This window comes from Amphibalanus amphitrite, unplaced genomic scaffold (assembly GCF_019059575.1).
Source record: "Amphibalanus amphitrite isolate SeventyFive unplaced genomic scaffold, NRLGWU_Aamphi_draft 000093F_arrow, whole genome shotgun sequence".
NCBI lineage: Eukaryota > Metazoa > Arthropoda > Thecostraca > Balanomorpha > Balanidae > Amphibalanus > Amphibalanus amphitrite.
Genome location: NW_024881589.1, coordinates 956,394 through 972,818, shown reverse-complemented (window position 1 = coordinate 972,818; position 16,425 = coordinate 956,394). Strand labels below are relative to the sequence as shown.

The following is a 16,425-nucleotide window of genomic DNA, read 5'->3' as shown; positions in this document are numbered from 1 at the left end:
TTCAAGTCTACCTACTCTACAATAATACCTGAACTTGTGCACTTGGTTAATCTCTGCTTGGAAAAAGGTATCTTCCCAGAAAACATGAAAATTGCAGTTGTCAAACCTATTTACAAAGCTGGCAACAAAAGCAGCATGTGTAACTATAGACCAATAAGTATTTTGCCTTATATCTCAAAACTTGTTGAAAAGATAATTCACAAAAGACTCATGGAATATCTCCTGCAACATAATATATTGTCTGCTAGCCAATTTGGCTTTCAAAAGTCACTTTCAACATATATGCCCATACTTCTCCTGCAGGATACAATAATGAAAGTATTTGAAAAAGGCAACATTGCCATAGCTCTGTACATCGATTTAAAAAAAGCATTTGATACTGTAGATCATGACATACTAATAAGAAAATGTAGCAAATATGGCATTGTTGAGCAAGCACTTAGCCTGATAGAATCTTACCTTACTAATAGAAAACAATGCGTAGAATATAACAGTGCAAGATCTTCAATAGAAAATGTAAACATTGGTGTACCCCAGGGCTCCATTCTTGGTCCTTTGCTTTTCTTACTTTATGTAAATGATCTTCCAAATATTTGTAAAACAGCACAATGTTTACTGTATGCAGATGATACAGTCTTCATTTTTGAAGGTGGAACAGCGTTCCAGCTTCAAAATATGATTGACGTTGAATTGCCCATTATATGCACGTGGTTGCAAGCAAATAAACTTAGCCTCAACACAAAGAAAACAGTGTATCAAATCTACAATAATACACTCAATCCAGCAGAACTTAATGTAACATTAAATGGTGATCCTATTGAGGCTGTTCAATCAGTCAAGTACTTAGGAATGATTATAGATCCGAACCTTAAATGGAATCTCCATATTGACCACTTAACAACAGTTATCAGTCGTAACATTGGGGTAATGAGCAGAGCAAAATTTTTCCTTGATACTCATTTGCTAACTCTTTTGTACAATTCACTGGTCTTACCATATATCAATTATTGTTGTGTGGTGTGGGGATTTACATTTCCTTCTTACTTAAACAAAATTGAGTTGCTTCAGAAGCGAGCCATTCGTATTATTACTCATCAACATCGTTTAGCACACACAGAGGAAATTTTCAAAAGCCTTAAGCTTCTCAAAGTTCATAATATAGCAAAACAGCAGGCTATTATCTTAATGCACAGAAAACTTTCTTTTTCTCTCCCATCATCTGTTGATGGGTTATTTACCCTTAGTGACCCTAGCGATTCAAGGACCAGAAATCGTCAACAGTTCATTGAACCATTTATAAAAAGATTATACTGCACTCGTAATGTAACATGGCTTGGGCCTCGCATCTGGAATAAAATTATGGCAACTCAATTTAACGCTCAATGCATTATCAACATGTCTAAATTGCAAGTAAAGAAAATAAGTAAGGAGTATTTCCTAGAACACCCTGTGTAGCTTTTGTTTACATAAGTTCAATAATCAATAGTAAAATATGCAAATAAATAAGGTACTTTCAAATAGAATAATATGCATGCGTTGTATCACGTTGTAGTTTTTTATTCAACTCCTCCAAACACCTACTCGTATAGCGTAGCCTGTCAGCCATAGTGACTGTGGCTTACACCGAACCCACCCTTACGGCGTTGTGACCGGTGACCCCGACCAGCAACAAGCTCTGCTTAGCTGGAAGGGTTCATCCGGTCACACATGACCTTTTGCAGAATACTGACCAGAACCTGTGCTTTGTGTGTATGTATGTGTCCCTTTACTAACCCTGAATGAGTGTTCTTTTACATCATAAAACATGGTATTGGAAGTAGTGATTTAGTCTCCCGCTGCTTTCAGCGGGGACATCTTTTGCCGTTCTTTTTTCTTCTAACTAACCATACTTCCTCTTACCGACTGGTTGCTTATTTTGAGTTGTTTTCCGTTTCTTAGCAGGGAGTGCCGCGACTTTGCCATTTTTATGTTTTCTCTGGTGGTAAAGTAAGGTTCTGTGAGTCGCTGGGCTGAGGGAGGGGGCACTCCTGGTCACCTATTAATGGGTGGCGGTGTAGTTAGAAAAAAAAAATAGTATTCAGTGCTGTGTTTCATGTTGACTGTTAGTAGTCAGACCATCCAAGCCATCAATAATGTAACAGCAATGTGCGTATTAAGCACTTCTGTGCTACTGTTATGACCTATGACAGAACCTGACCTGAAGCATAGGCACTTGGCAACATCTTCATTTCCACAGTTGCATTGATATAATGTGAAAACTACTTTCAAAACTATCAACCAGATTGGCTGATGGTACTTTTTACACCAGTGGCTATTTTGATGTGGTTGGTAAAACTTCTGTGTGATTTAAGTGAACAAATGACTGAAACCAGCAATGATTGTTGTTTGTAAACCTAGCCTGAAGACTCAAATAGATGAATTTGAACCAATTTGGACCATGTCAATTTTCCCCATCCCCATCCAAAACACACAGATTTTAGACAGTCCTCAGAACAGTTTTATCAACAGGGCCCTGTTTCACCGGTGATAGCAGCAAGCTGCTATCACGTTTCGCGAGCTGACGTCATGTCGTGACGCCATACTGTTGTCGTAATGGGTAGTTCCGGCGCACGATTGCCGCGACCTTGGCGGCGGCATTAAGTGACGTATGAGCCTAAAAGTAAGAGTTTACGCAGTCATGATAGTATATATATTTTTGATATATATTTTTTCAATATGATGTATTTAAAAGAAGTTGGGTTTAGGAAAAATTTTGACATTAACTTCGAACATTTAGCTGATGACGTAGAACAATATTGCGGCAATCGTGCGCCAGAATTGCCCCTTACGTCAGCAGTATGACGTCATCACATTACGTCAGCTCGCGCAATTTGATAGTAGCTTGCTGCTATCACCGGTGAAACAGGGCCCAGAAAACCCTGGACCGAAATCTTTGGTTATATTTTGCCTATAAGGCTGTGTTTTGCTTTGCCAACAATGCAAAAAAAAAATGACAGCTGATCATTGAGGTGAGAAACCAATAACAATGCACAGCACCACCCACCCTGACTAGCTTCTTTTTGTATCATAACTGAATTTCTTTGTGGTTGATCAACTTGTGGGAGAGCACTGGCAGATCCAAGGGGGGCATACAGGACCCTTTTTCCTATTTATAGTGACCGTGCCTTTTTCATGGCATGCTGCTAGCACACTACTTGCACTATTGTGCTTTTGGTTTCCATAGAAATATAAACAAATTTTATAGTGAGAATCCAAATTTGTTCGCATTTCCATGAAAACTAAAAGCAAAATAGCACTAGTAGTAGTAGCCTGCAAGCAGTGTGCACCATAGGCATGCTGGGAATTGGGAGACAGGGCCCAGGGCAAATGTGCACTCACAGCAACTGAAGGCCGAATTTGATGGATTTTGGTGTTTATCTATAAAAGAAGAAAATTGAAGCAGCCTTAAAAAGAAAAAGTTTACATTTACAGCACAGCAGTGGTCAAAGAATCAGAGCAAAATAAATCAAAATCTAAGGGATTTTTAGAATTTTGAGACTTTCAGGCCACAGCATGCCTGCCCCACTGCATCCCAGACCACTTCTGAGTTTTGGATCTGTCTATGTCAATTGTCAATGTGGGAGAATTGAAGAATAAAAAATAATCAAAGCTGGCAACTTTCTTTTGGTAGATAACATTCAGCTCAGAATACTATTCATTACTTTCAAGAGAGCAAAATGTGTAAAAAAATGTCCAATGATTTTGAAGCTATTTTTCTTGTAAAATTGACCTGCAGGCTGCAGCAATCATAAAACTGAGGACAAATTCCCTCAGCTCTTCGGACTAAAAACTTAAACCTTTTCCATCATAACAAAGGAATCAAATTCAAGTAATAAGTAAGTACTCACCTCAAAACTTCAAGTGATTTTACACCTCGACAACAGTAACGTTTCACCATTCCCCAGCAGACAAGCTGAAGTCACTAACGCGTTGCCAAGCTGAAGCCCCTGACTGTGACAGAAGCTGAAGCAGCAAACGCGATATTTCCTCGTACAGGTACCGCTACTGACTGTCAATCAGATTCTCCGATACAAGTTCATCCGCATGCGTGAGCAATCGGTTCCCCCGGTTCCCGATGTCACCTCACTAGGCCAAGGCCGACCGACAGACACGGAAGGAGATACGCTTACAACCATCCTACAAGCTCAACGGGGGTTGACAACGGTTGACAATTCCGATACATATCTAGCGCTGATATGTCAAAAAGTATGCGTTCGCTAATCAGAGAACTAGAGAAAATATAACATATTTCTATAAATCTAGCGACTTTTGGGATATTTTTAGAGATAACTCGTCTACCAAAAATCAGTCCCAGAATGTCAAACTTCCGCAATGTTTCACGTTCAAGTTTCACCATAAGCTGCTTTTAAGAATCAAATCAAAAGAGACTGAATAATCTTAATAGTTTAATATTTAAACAACTAAAAAGTCAGTAGTCAGTTCACTCAGTAGTCACCTTTACGACAATGAAGTGCAAGTTCACAGTCGTTGCGTTCGTTAGGTAGCTGGTATACAAAAAAGACCGACGGATTTCGATCGAAACCAGGGCTAAATTTGGGCTAAATGAACTTCCAAAACCAGGATTCCTTGTCAACAAGTCCCTATAATTGCCCTATGTCCCTAGCCGGAACTTGTACCGCCTTGGCCGGATCTATCGATTCTCTACATTCAAGATTAGGCCGAGGGGGAGCACGACCTTCTTGCCGTTTCGACTCTAATTGACCTTGAGCCTCGCGATAAAAACCGTATGCGCCGTCACCAGTGACACCAGACACAGCGGCTCGTACCCGATTTTAAAATATCAGGTCAGCCGATGACATCTGAGGTCAGGTTAAGTGCCTCCAGGTAGGTACTGGTTTCGGTTTTTCGTAACACCACCACACCCGTGTTACCAGTGTGGTGTCGGTTATGCCGTCTGTTGAGCTGGCTGGCTGTAGTCTCAGCTCCGCCCCCACACCAAGGCCCCCCACACCAGTGTGACTGCCGACTGGTGTGGGAAGACGGGGAAGACGTTCGCCGTGCCATCTGGTGGCTCCAATGGAAACCCCAGTTGTGCCCCGCCATCTGTTGGCCGTAATTTAGACTTCGGTTCCGCGCTGTCAGTGCGTCCGCCACCTAGCGGTCGTAATGTGTGTGAGGAAATGTAACTTCGCTCTCTGGCCCCGCGGTCGCCGCCGCGGCCGGCCGACGAAGTGGCCGGCTGCCGCCTTTTTATAATAAATCCGCTGTCGCTGTTAATGAACCTCTCTCTCTACACCGGGGATAACTGGCGTGGTGGCAGCGTTCCAACCTATGCCTCCCCTTGATGTTCGTTTTGCCAAAAGCGGCGCAGCGACACTTGTCGTATTGCACATTTGAGGCGGTTTATTTTATCAAGATGGCGGCGCTGGCGCGTCCGCGCCGTGGCCTGAGTCACCTGAGTATTGTTTATTCTCGGAATTGACAAGCATCGGATTTGACGTCAACAGAAGCCAGAAGATACGGTTCTGCGCCTGTTGTTTGTTTTTCAAGCTGAATATGTCTGCTGGCTCGCTCTGCCGTGGTTCTGCTGGTGCTGTCGGCCGGAGACATGCTGCGCCACGCCGGTCGCCGCTGCCTTCGACGCCTGTCGGTTTGACCGCCTCAGACTGCCGCCAGCTGCGGGCCGTTGACGGCGGCTCCGCCGACTCCAACTCTGATTCTACTGACTCCCTAGTCCCTGCTGAAGACTGCCGCGCTCACCGTCCGCCGTCCGGTGTGCCCCTGCGTGAGGCCGCCGGCTGGCCGAAGTGCGATTCCAGTCGGGGAAACTTGGGGGAAACTGTGGAGCCGCAGCCTGCTGAAGAAGCGGCTGGTCCCCAGTATTTCTAACCTCTCTGCCGGCCTGACCCTGCGGCCGCCCGACACTGGACGGCCGCCCGCTCCTGGTCGCTGAGCGACGCTCCCGCGCGCCGTCGACCGAGGAGATCGGCCCATCAAGACTCGACTGTACGAGCACGTATGTAGCCGTGACCCCGCCCGAGTGTCTTTGTTGTTCATTCGGACTATGCCTATGTTAATGCGCGCTCAGCGACTCCCCTCTCCCGTTCGTTTGGGGTGATACGAGTACGACCTTACGATTCGATACGATGCGATGTTTAGTGATGCGTGTTTTGCCACCCGCGGTGATTTCACTTGTATTTTTTTTTCATTCGCTCCTTGCACCTCGTTTTGCAGTCCATCACAAGCAGGGCTATGCTGATTTTATCCAGGGCATTCGTAATTTTCTTCTCGCTTTTTTCGATTGCGGAAGAGAAGAAAAAGTGGTCACACCACCACACCCGTGTTACCAGTGTGGTGTCGGTTATGCCGTCTGTTGAGCTGGCTGGCTGTAGTCCAGGGCCTCGGCTAACATGTTAACTGGTGGGCCAAATGGCCCACCAGTGACCCGAAATGACCCACCAGCCTCAAAGATTTGGCCCACCAGTAATTTTCCGAAAAATCTAAGTTTTCACATTTCAAATTGAACTAGCAGATCTTATCGTACATTTTCAGGCTGTAGTACCCATCGGTGAAACATATTCTTGTGAAAACAACTTCAACCTATTGTTTGCAATATCCTCTTGGGGTAAAAAGTGGAAGAACAGACCAGTTCAGACGGTCGGGGATAGGCCTGCGAGCGATCTCAGACGGCTGGCCGATAGACACGATATAAGCCAGAGTCAAACTAGAGGTAGTGTCGGCGACTTCCAGCCGATTGAAGTCTGCAAGCGATCTTGTTACACTGCCGAATTTTGGTACAGGGACCCGCAGTTGCTTCTGTACACACTAGTATTTCAGCGTATTCTTTGCCTGTGACACCGTTGGAGGCGAATTGGGAAATGATTGTGTGCTTATTAAAACCACCACCTGAAGGGCTTTAAACTGATGTGCTGCTCTCCTAATTCAGTGAACTTTTTATGGCTATATCAGCAAAACATTGTTTTCAGCGCTTTTTCCTGCCCCATTCCTTCTGAAACCTGGAACCGCTTATTCCATTTACTCCTGCCATCTGACGATGGTCGTGCTGACTACTAGTTCCGGCGCTAGTTACTGCTCCAGTTTTGCACCCGGCACAAACTCAGGCGGCACCGGGCCGTGGCTCGACAAGGGGAGGGTCGGACCGAGCCGACTGCCTGGGGCGCGGTTAGATCGGACGCCCTGCTGGGGAAGGGGACGGGAGGAGGTGGTCACGTGGTCCGTCCAAGCTCGCAGACGGCCTGTCCTGCGCCCAGCCATGTTCCGTGATCCAAAATGGCACGAGAGCTGTGGAATGCCTGGAGGAGACGCTTCGAAAGCGAACTTCAGCAGCACTAATTTACCATATTCTGTGGAGATAAATGAATATTATCTTAATGCAGAAAAAAATTATATGCCTAAGCTGTATAAGCTGTATCTTTAAAAAAGTTGTAAATAGGATTATCTTTAGGGACTTATAGGTTTCGTATACACAGTGAATTGTGTTACATTAAGCCGTTTCGCTGTTATGGTTACTAACTGAAGAGTTATCCTTTTTTCTCACAGGGAATGACAATACAATAACAATACGAATAAAACAGACGTTTAGCACAAAAAAGTGTCTCCGTCAGTGTCAAGAAATAAGTAATTAGGCATACATGTTTTCTCTCGATAAAATCGATGAAGTAGTTATTTTTGTTTGTTTTTTAAGAAATATTTTCAGCAGTTTTTTAAGCACATCATGGAAGCTTATAAACATTTGTGTATTTTATCGGCAACCCGGCTGGCCAGACCGAGACGGTGCCGCATATAGTTCTCATCGATGTTAACCCTATACACTTATTTTTCTCCACTGACGAAGGCACGTTGTTGTCCGAAACGTTTGGTTTTATTCGCATTGTTTTTATATTGTCATTGTCCGTCAGAAAAAAAAACATACCCATATGGACTGATCTCAGTTCATGTAGAAATTGTTGCATATTAATAACACAGATAAAATGAATAATAGCCCTCACCACACATATAAGTAGAGGTAAGTAGACCGCGCCCCCTGTTTTTCACCAATAAATCGCGGCAAAGCGAAGGATTGCGACGATTCTTTGGTGCCCTGGAGATAATCAATTTTACAACTTCCCGGAAAATTAAATAGCCCTTATAATTTTTTTTTGCATCTTGTCTGAGAGTTTTAAATCCCTGAACCAAATTACCTTTAACCTGTGATTATTTTTCTCAAGATCATGTCAGGCCAGAATAGCAATTGAAAGTCAGCGCACATCTATGTGTTTTCATAGTCGTTTTGTGATTAGCAACGTGACAACATGTAAAATATACTATCTAATGTTTGTCTCATTGATTGTTGTGGGTGCCAAGGTCACGTGAAACTCAGGTTAAGGTCATTTACTTGAAATGATCTCGGTTAACTTCCTTAAATTTACACCTTTTTACTGTGGTTTTTAGGAAGTGTTGGTTTGAAATTTAGCACTCATTTTAGCATTTGAAAACTAGGCATACTTAGGTATCAGTTATAGTGCCTATGCAATATGTTGCAAGGCTGTAAGTGCTGGTCAACATTCTATGGATAGCCGGCAGAATGCCTAATGGGTGATCTGGCGTGACCCGTCCTACCCCAAATGCTTTGATACATCATCTTTGATCAAAGCAAGTGCAAATTCGGAGTCAGAAGCAAGCCAAGTCCCAGCAAACTTCACTTGTAGAAATTCTAGCAGGACCCAATTTTCCGTGCTTTTGGGTTATTAACCTGATCTGGGAGGTCAACCAGTGACCTAAGATCTCAGCATTGACTAGGACATAAAAATAATTGGCTTTCTCTCGTCAGCGATGACCAGGGCCCTCAAATCATCGGATTTCTCTCGTCACGAGCAGCTCGCTCTTTTTTATTTTTCAGCGAAGCTCTGGCTATTCATGAATGGCTGAGGGTTTCTACGCCCCTCCGCTATATATAAGACGCTGAAAAGAAATGCCAAAGTGGGTGCGGGTTAAATATCGATTGGTTTCTAAGTGCCGAAGCCCGAAACACTTTAATTTACTTCGATAGCAGTTTTTTAGACCAACGAGCTCGAATACTACTTCTTGAACAATGTAAGCACCAATAAAATGAATCGTAAGAGAAGCGGCTCAAGATTAAGGAGCTATGAGACACTTAATAAAAAACGGCATAGATTAGAAACTGCGCATAACTTGCACTGGTTTTTAAACCTTTTCGTTGCAGACTGGTAGATTAAATTTTAGGATTGATTTCAGCTGATGCTCAAATGGAGCTATTCATTCGTTCATTCATGCGACCATCCAATTCCATTCATAAAAGAAGCCAGTGACAAAATTGTTCATTTTAGATAAGTGTGAAATACAAACTCAATAAAAGTTTAATGATACGGCAAAATTGACAGCTTTTATAATGAACAGACAAACAACTCTAACAAATCAAAGTTGAGAGCCCCAAATAGGGGAGAGTGAGGTAAGATGAGCCAAGGGGCAAGTTTAGCCACCCCATGTTTCTCAGCTCCTATGGCGCTAATTGACTTGAGCTTCCATGTGCCGTTCGCTTACGATGCTGCAGTCTTTCACGTGAGACGGCAACGTTCTCACGCTCAGCACCCGGTAACATGTGGTATCGCCCCTGATAACTAAGACATGTTTTGCCTTTAAAATGAGATGGTTGTTATCTGCGGTGCATGGTTATTTTCCTTAGCGGGTGTCATTAATCGAAAATGGCCACGGGTGGGGCAAGATGAGCCATTTTCACCTGGGGGAAGATGAGCCGGATAAGCCATTGTTGTCTCCGCTGTCGAAAACCAAACTGAGCTGCGCTTGTTTCTGCTGAATAAAAATGGTAGCAAATTGTTTTTCTTTGTTGATTACACAAGTTGTAAGTGATTTGCAGATTATCTGAAGGATAAAATGATTTCTTCCGTGATAGAAAATTGACGAGCTATTGGAAGGCTTAAAACAGTCACTTTTTGATGGAGGAAAAAACACTTTGCCATAAGTATCTATGCCATGGAGTAAATAAAAGGGCCCACTCTTCGCCGCGCCCGGGAAAAGAAAAGGTTCGCTTTTTCTATCCATGCTCAACTTTCCCCACGACGTGTCTCAGCTTACCCCGCCCATGGGGTAAGATGAGCAACGTGCAAGATGATTTTTGACGTAGCCTTTTCAGTACAAAAATAAGCGATATGAAACATTTCTGACCACCATTACATGCGCAAGTCACCACTCTGTCCATCCAACCCGTAAACGCAGAAAAATGATCAGTAAGTTAGCCTGTAGCTTACGAAAAACAAAAGGCGGCTCAACTTACCTCATTCTCTCCTACGTAACACAATTGAGGGCATTTTTTAGGCCATCACAGTATTTGTCAACAATTGTTGTTTGGGGGACTGGGGAGGGTGGTTACTGGCTCATAATCTGTCCCCCCCCCCCCCCCAAAAAAAAAGAGAGAAAACGAAACCGATCATCCGCGAAAAGAACTATTGAGCTCGAACCAAGATGAGGAATCGATTTATAGGTATGCAGGATGACTAACGATGCCACTTTTTGACTTCTTGTGTCAAATAAATTCCATCATCTGGATAGCATGTCAACATTCTATTTGACATTTTGCAACAAACGTATACTATTTGGCGCGACTAGCCTCATAAATGTTCTGAAACTAAAACCGTTTCTTCTCAATTAACTTGAACCACGTCATCCCAGCTTATGCACAACAAAAATAAAATAATGCTTCAGGATCACTGGTCTGAATTCCAATGCTTAAAGTTTACTCAAAACCGGTGTGGCTGCGGCACTCTTCGCTACATCTCGTGACGGCCACCATTGTGTTACATTTCTCGGTAAGCTATAAGTTAATAAGGAAAGGATTGGTGAGTGGGTTGAAAACAGCCCTCACCCTCCACCTCCCCCCTCCTTCTGGAAACATAAGTAACCGAAAGATCTGGCGATAGTTTATCCACCTCCTCTGCCGCCGCGCTGCGAGGCCTCGATTCGTTCGGTATGTGGCTTCCTGAGCGGTCCTCCCCGGAGGCAAGGTGAAAGGTCATGGCCTGTATCAGAAATTTATGCGTTGCTGAATATGTTTTATAGTTCTTCCAAGGCCTTGGACACCGTTTTATTATATCGGATAAGCATTGCAAATTCTTGTCAATCAATACATGTAAAGAAAACTTGATCATAATCTTATACTGCGGCAATTGTAGTTCTGCTTACGGTTGCCTCTTTATGATACGGGCCACCACCACCTCCACTGCGCTGGAGCTCTGGCGTTCTACCCCTCCCCGCTACGGACCGGCCCTCGGGCTAGGTGTGTTAGTACTGAGCGCAAACCTGTAGTAGTCACGTGACTTTCATTCACGTAGCGGGAACGGAAGCTATAGGCGATACCAAGGACGGGCTCTGGGGAGGCAACCGGCGCGGAAAAATAGCACGATTGTAGTTTTGGAAGAATATCTGTTGCGGTAAGAGGAATTATACAAAACATACGTCCTAGGAGCAAACATGTGTTATTCCTCCATACTTTGCACTACATTTCCTTTCTCCAATGGCCAGCACTTAGCAAATAATAGCGCAATTCTAAATTGGTAATATATGTGTACAGTAGCAACTGCGGGTCCCTGTACACGAATGTGCACGAATATGCAAGTCATCCTATGTCGCGGACCGATTCGGGATCTTTCTTTCACGGTCTTGGCATTTCGCAGACCAGTCGGTGCCCACCGCGCGACTTTTACGGTTCGTCACGACCGCCACGAATATTTCATGAAAAATGAAAATTTCGTGGCCGTTCGCCGAACTTATAATAAACGAACGTGATCGCCAAACACTCGCCGAGTCACCGCCGACATGTCGCTACGTGCGCCGACTTGTTGCCAAGGTATCGCCGACTATTCGCAACAGATTCGCCATTCATTCGCGATGTTCGCCGAATCATGGATCAGCTTCGACCCGCGCACGATTAGGGGGGCCCCCCACCCGTTATCTGCAAATCGGGCTCTGTCGGCGAACTGTCCGCCTCTGTCGGTGAACTGTTCGCCGATTTCCTACACGACGTGATTCGGCGACAGGGTCGTGGCCAAAATTCGGCAGTGTAACACGGCCTATTAATACTGCCGAATTTTGGCCACGACCATGTCGCCGAATCACGTCGTGTAGGAAATCGGCGAACAGTTTACCGACAGAGGCGAACAGTTCGCCGACAGAGCCTGATTTGCAGAAAACGGGTGGGGCCCCCCTAATCGTGCGCGGGTCGAAGCTGATCCATGTTTCGGCGAACATCGCGAATGAATGGCGAATCTGTTGCGAATAGTCGGCGATGCCTTGGCAACAAGTCGACGCACGCAGCGACATGTCGGCGGCGACTCGGCGACTGTTTGGCGATCATGTTCGTTTATTATAAATTGGGCTAACGGCCACGAAATTTTCATTTTTCATGAAATATTCGTGGCGGTCGTGACGAACCGTAAAAGTCACGCGGTGGACACCGACTGGTCTGCGAAATGCCAAGACCGTGGAAAAAAGATCCCGAATCGGTCCGTGACATAGGATGACTTGCATATTCGTGCACATTCGTGTACCAAAATTCGGCTTTAAGCCCTTGTTACACTGCCGAATTTTGGTACACGAATGTGCACGAATATGCAAGTCATCCTATGTCGCGGATCGATTCGGGATCTTTCTTCCACGGTCTTGGCATTTCGCAGACCAGTCGGTGCCCACCGCGCGACTTTTACGGTTCGTCACGACCGCCACGAATATTTCATGAAAAATGAAAATTTCGTGGCCGTTCGCCGAACTTATAATAAACGAACATGATCGCCAAACACTCGCCGAGTCGCCGCCGACATGTCGCTACGTGCGCCGACTTGTTGCCAAGGTATCGCCGACTATTCGCAACAGATTCGCCATTCATTCGCGATGTTCGCCGAATCATGGATCAGCTTCGACCCGCGCACGATTAGGGGGGGCCCCACCCGTTGTCTGCAAATCGGGCTCTGTCGGCGAACTGTTCGCCTCTGTCGGTGAACTGTTCGCCGATTTCCTACACGACGTGATTCGGCGACAGGGTCGTGGCCAAAATTCGGCAGTGTAACACGGCCTTTATGCGTCTTCACGACCGGTATGATGCTTGCAGTCACACATCTGACCAGTCGGACGAATTTCGAACCGTTCACAGTCACCGTTCCAAAAAATTCTCATTTGGGCTGAAGATGACACTCAAGAATAAGAAAGGATAATTTTCCACTCTCACATTTTGGGTGGCTAGAATTTTCCACTCAGACACCCAAGACAAATCGGAAGTTTGGGACACTGTTCACCAGAAATGTACATAACTTTTTTTAATTAAAGAAAATATCAGGGTTGCGCACTCACGCGCAGTGCGCTTGGGCTTTTGAGTCAATTCTTTTCCATGCGACACCAATAGGCTTCATGATCATTTTCAGAGATGTTGGGGTTGCTGCTACAACCCTCTTTTGGGGTTCCTGCTACAACCCACTTATATAAAGATGCACTCGTGCTGTTCACAATTCCTCCCGATCCACCCGACAACGCCCGATCTCTTCCGACCGCTTCCGAATCTCCGACTAATCGGCGAGCGATCCACTCAGGGCTCGCTGATTTTTAACATCCGACCGGCCGTAAGTTATCGTCCAAAGTTTTATAATCTGCGTCAATATTTTGTGCATACTTGTGCGATTTTATGTGCACTACCGGAGTATCACCGGTGAGAGGGTTGTGGGTCCCATGTCTCTCCTCTCTCTGAAGAGTCGGGGGGGGGGGGGTCGAGCCCCGTTTTTTTTTACATTTTTTTAAATGCCATCCTGACGTTTTTTGCAGAATAAAGTGGCCGAAATCTGGAGAGAAATCGAAAATTGGGGGTGGGTGGGCTATGGCTACGAAGGTCAGTCCATGTCGCTGCCCAAGTGGCCCACCAGTCAAAATTCCTTAGCCGAGGCCCTGCTGTAGTCTCAGCTCCGCCCCCACACCAAGGCCCCCCACACCAGTGTAACTGCCGACTGGTGTGGGAAGACGGGGAAGACGTTCGCCGTGCCATCTGGTGGCTCCAATGGAAACCCCAGTTGTGCCCCGCCATCTGTTGGCCGTAATTTAGACTTCGGTTCCGCGCTGTCAGTGCGTCCGCCACCTAGCGGTCGTAATGTGTGTGAGGAAATGTAACTTCGCTCTCTGGCCCCGCGGTCGCCGCCGCGGCCGGCCGACGAAGTGGCCGGCTGCCGCCTTTTTATAATAAATCCGCTGTCGCTGTTAATGAACCTCTCTCTTTACACCGGGGATAACTGGCGTAAAACATGTCCGTCAAAAATTGGTCACAGACAGGGGTGTAGTTATATCTCTTTGTGGGGGCAGATGCCCCCACAATCCTGAAATATGCCCCCACAATGATGAAAATGCACCCACAAGTCTTATGTTACAAACGCCCTTTCGAGATCACGGCGCCTTTCGCATACTCTAACGGCGTCTCCTGACCGCCTCGCGTTCATGGATAATATCAAGATTCTTACAGATAATATAGCGTTTTTAATCACTCGGCGCCCTTCTGGGAGAATGGCGCCCTTTTGACAGCACTGCGCCCTTCTCATGGTCTAACGGCGCACTCCTGACCGTCTCGCGACCTTATGTCTCTGTCCACTTTGCATCCCTTGACTGTTCGGCGCCCTTCTGGCCTCTCAGCGCCCCTGGATCATATAGCATTTTTAATCACTTAGCGAACTTTTGACAGCACTACGTCCTTCTCATGGTCTAACGGCGTCCTCCTGACCATCTCGCGCCCTTGCAGAGGTTCATTTTGGACGTCATAGGTCACTGACCTAACCAGACCTGAAAATGTAGTTGGTAAGTCAAGACCCGGATTGAATCAAAGGTCAGGCGAGCCCGACGAGGCGGCCCCGAGCCCGAGGCCAATGGGTGAATGTAGCATGTAGGTACCGAGGAAGTGGAAAAGCCGACTTGAAATCAGCGCCGCGGGCACCGCCGCCAGGGCTGCGGCAAATTGATCCCTCTCAATACATTCAGCATGGTTCTTAGTAGTTTCGAAGCAATATGGATTCGAAGAAATTGACCATTCAAAGGAAGCACCAAAACCCAAAGTGTCACGGGCTGATTTTCCTCTTTTCGATGCGTTGTTCGGTTGAAAATTTTGCCAAACTTCGGCTTGATATTAAATTCTTCGCCACTAAATTCTGTGTGAAAACAAATAACTAAATTTAATCCCGAGCTAGCTTTTATAGTTACACAAGTGCAATTTCAGCGTAAATTAGATATTTTCCATTAAACGGAATACGTCGACAGTTATGGTACTGACTACGCAAAAGGAGCCGGCGGCCGACGACTGTGGAAGAGGCTGCGGTAAAAAATACGTTTACAACATTGACGCCAGGGAGGGCGGCTTCCGACAAGACTTCGGTAACACGATCCATTCCAAGTTTGGAGCGGCGAACACCAGTGTGTACCTAGACCATCGATACACGCGGCAATGGGAGCATTTCCTTGGACGACAAAAGTTCACGTAAGTTCGTTTACTTTGAGCTTCAAAAGATGCAATCAGCTCCAGTTTGAGAACACCATGCAGTAGGTTCCTGCCCCTGGTAATGGATTTTATTTCAATTATATTTCAGCATCCACAACCTGTCGACGCTACAGTTCGGTTCGGCGGCGGACTTGCGCTCCGGCGAGCCGCGCGAGTGGGCCTACACGGAGAGACCCAACGGTGACTACCGCTACTACGAGCGGCGCCATTTCGGCGGCGTCACCGACAGCTACCTGGACAGCTTCACCAACCTGGACAAGACGGTGTACGGCCGGCTGTGTCCGCCGCCGGCGCCCTGCCAGTCCTGGTGGCTGCCCTTCTCGCAGGTCAACATACGGTGACCAGCCGCGGGCGGAGGAGAGGGACGGGAAGGGGGAGGGCAGGGGTAGCACGTGACAGGGTGAGTCAGCGGGGTGAACGCGCTGGAAGATAAGACATCGTGTTAGGAAAAGGTCACGCCAGTTGACACTCAGCTAAGACACTGTATTCCATTGTGGCGACGGTTACCGTCATTGCGTCAAAGTCGTATCATGTCTCAATTGCCGTCCGATTAAAATACTGACGCCTTTGGATGTCTTACACAATGCTTCAAATACCTTGCATTACTTTACATTTAAAAATGGTGAGATAATTCTGCATTCATCTTGTAACGATAAAGTGTAACAATTAAATATGTTCAACTGCTACCTACATGTTAACGTTAGCTTTATGTGCTAAGGGTTCACTGATCCTAGAAGTGCCATTTTTTATCCTTTTTGTCCATGTTGGTTGATAATGTACCTGCAATTATTACTTTTGTAACACTCGGCGTAATACACAATGTTCAACACAATATCGTTACCATTGCGGATAAGCAGAAAACGAACTCGTCATCA

At 45.8% G+C, this 16,425-nt stretch overlaps 2 protein-coding genes across 2 annotated transcripts in view; one reads left to right on the top strand and one right to left on the bottom strand.

Moving 5' to 3' along the window:
- Window positions 1-4,115, bottom strand: part of LOC122380220 (E3 ubiquitin-protein ligase MIB2-like) — a 29,779-nt gene extending 25,664 nt beyond the window's left edge. The window contains exon 1 of the mRNA XM_043363204.1: window positions 3,888-4,115. The gene's annotated coding sequence lies outside the window, so the exon portion shown is untranslated. The remainder of the gene's footprint in view (window positions 1-3,887) is intronic.
- Window positions 4,116-15,053: 10,938 nt separating this feature from the next.
- On the top strand, window positions 15,054-16,382 carry LOC122380217. Its single transcript, XM_043363203.1, has 2 exons — window positions 15,054-15,529; window positions 15,639-16,382. Exons 1-2 carry the CDS (start codon window positions 15,315-15,317, stop codon window positions 15,889-15,891), a joined length of 468 nt encoding a protein of 155 aa, XP_043219138.1. The 5' UTR covers window positions 15,054-15,314; the 3' UTR covers window positions 15,892-16,382.
- Window positions 16,383-16,425: the final 43 nt, after the last annotated feature.

Excerpts from the sequence above, each read along its gene's own strand:
- LOC122380217 (XM_043363203.1), top strand. The coding sequence starts at position 15,315 with ATGGTACTGACTACGCAAAAGGAGCCGGCGGCCGACGACTGTGGAAGA. Across the intron at positions 15,530-15,638 it reads CTTGGACGACAAAAGTTCAC|CATCCACAACCTGTCGACGC; the intron begins GTAAGTTCGTTT and ends ATTATATTTCAG.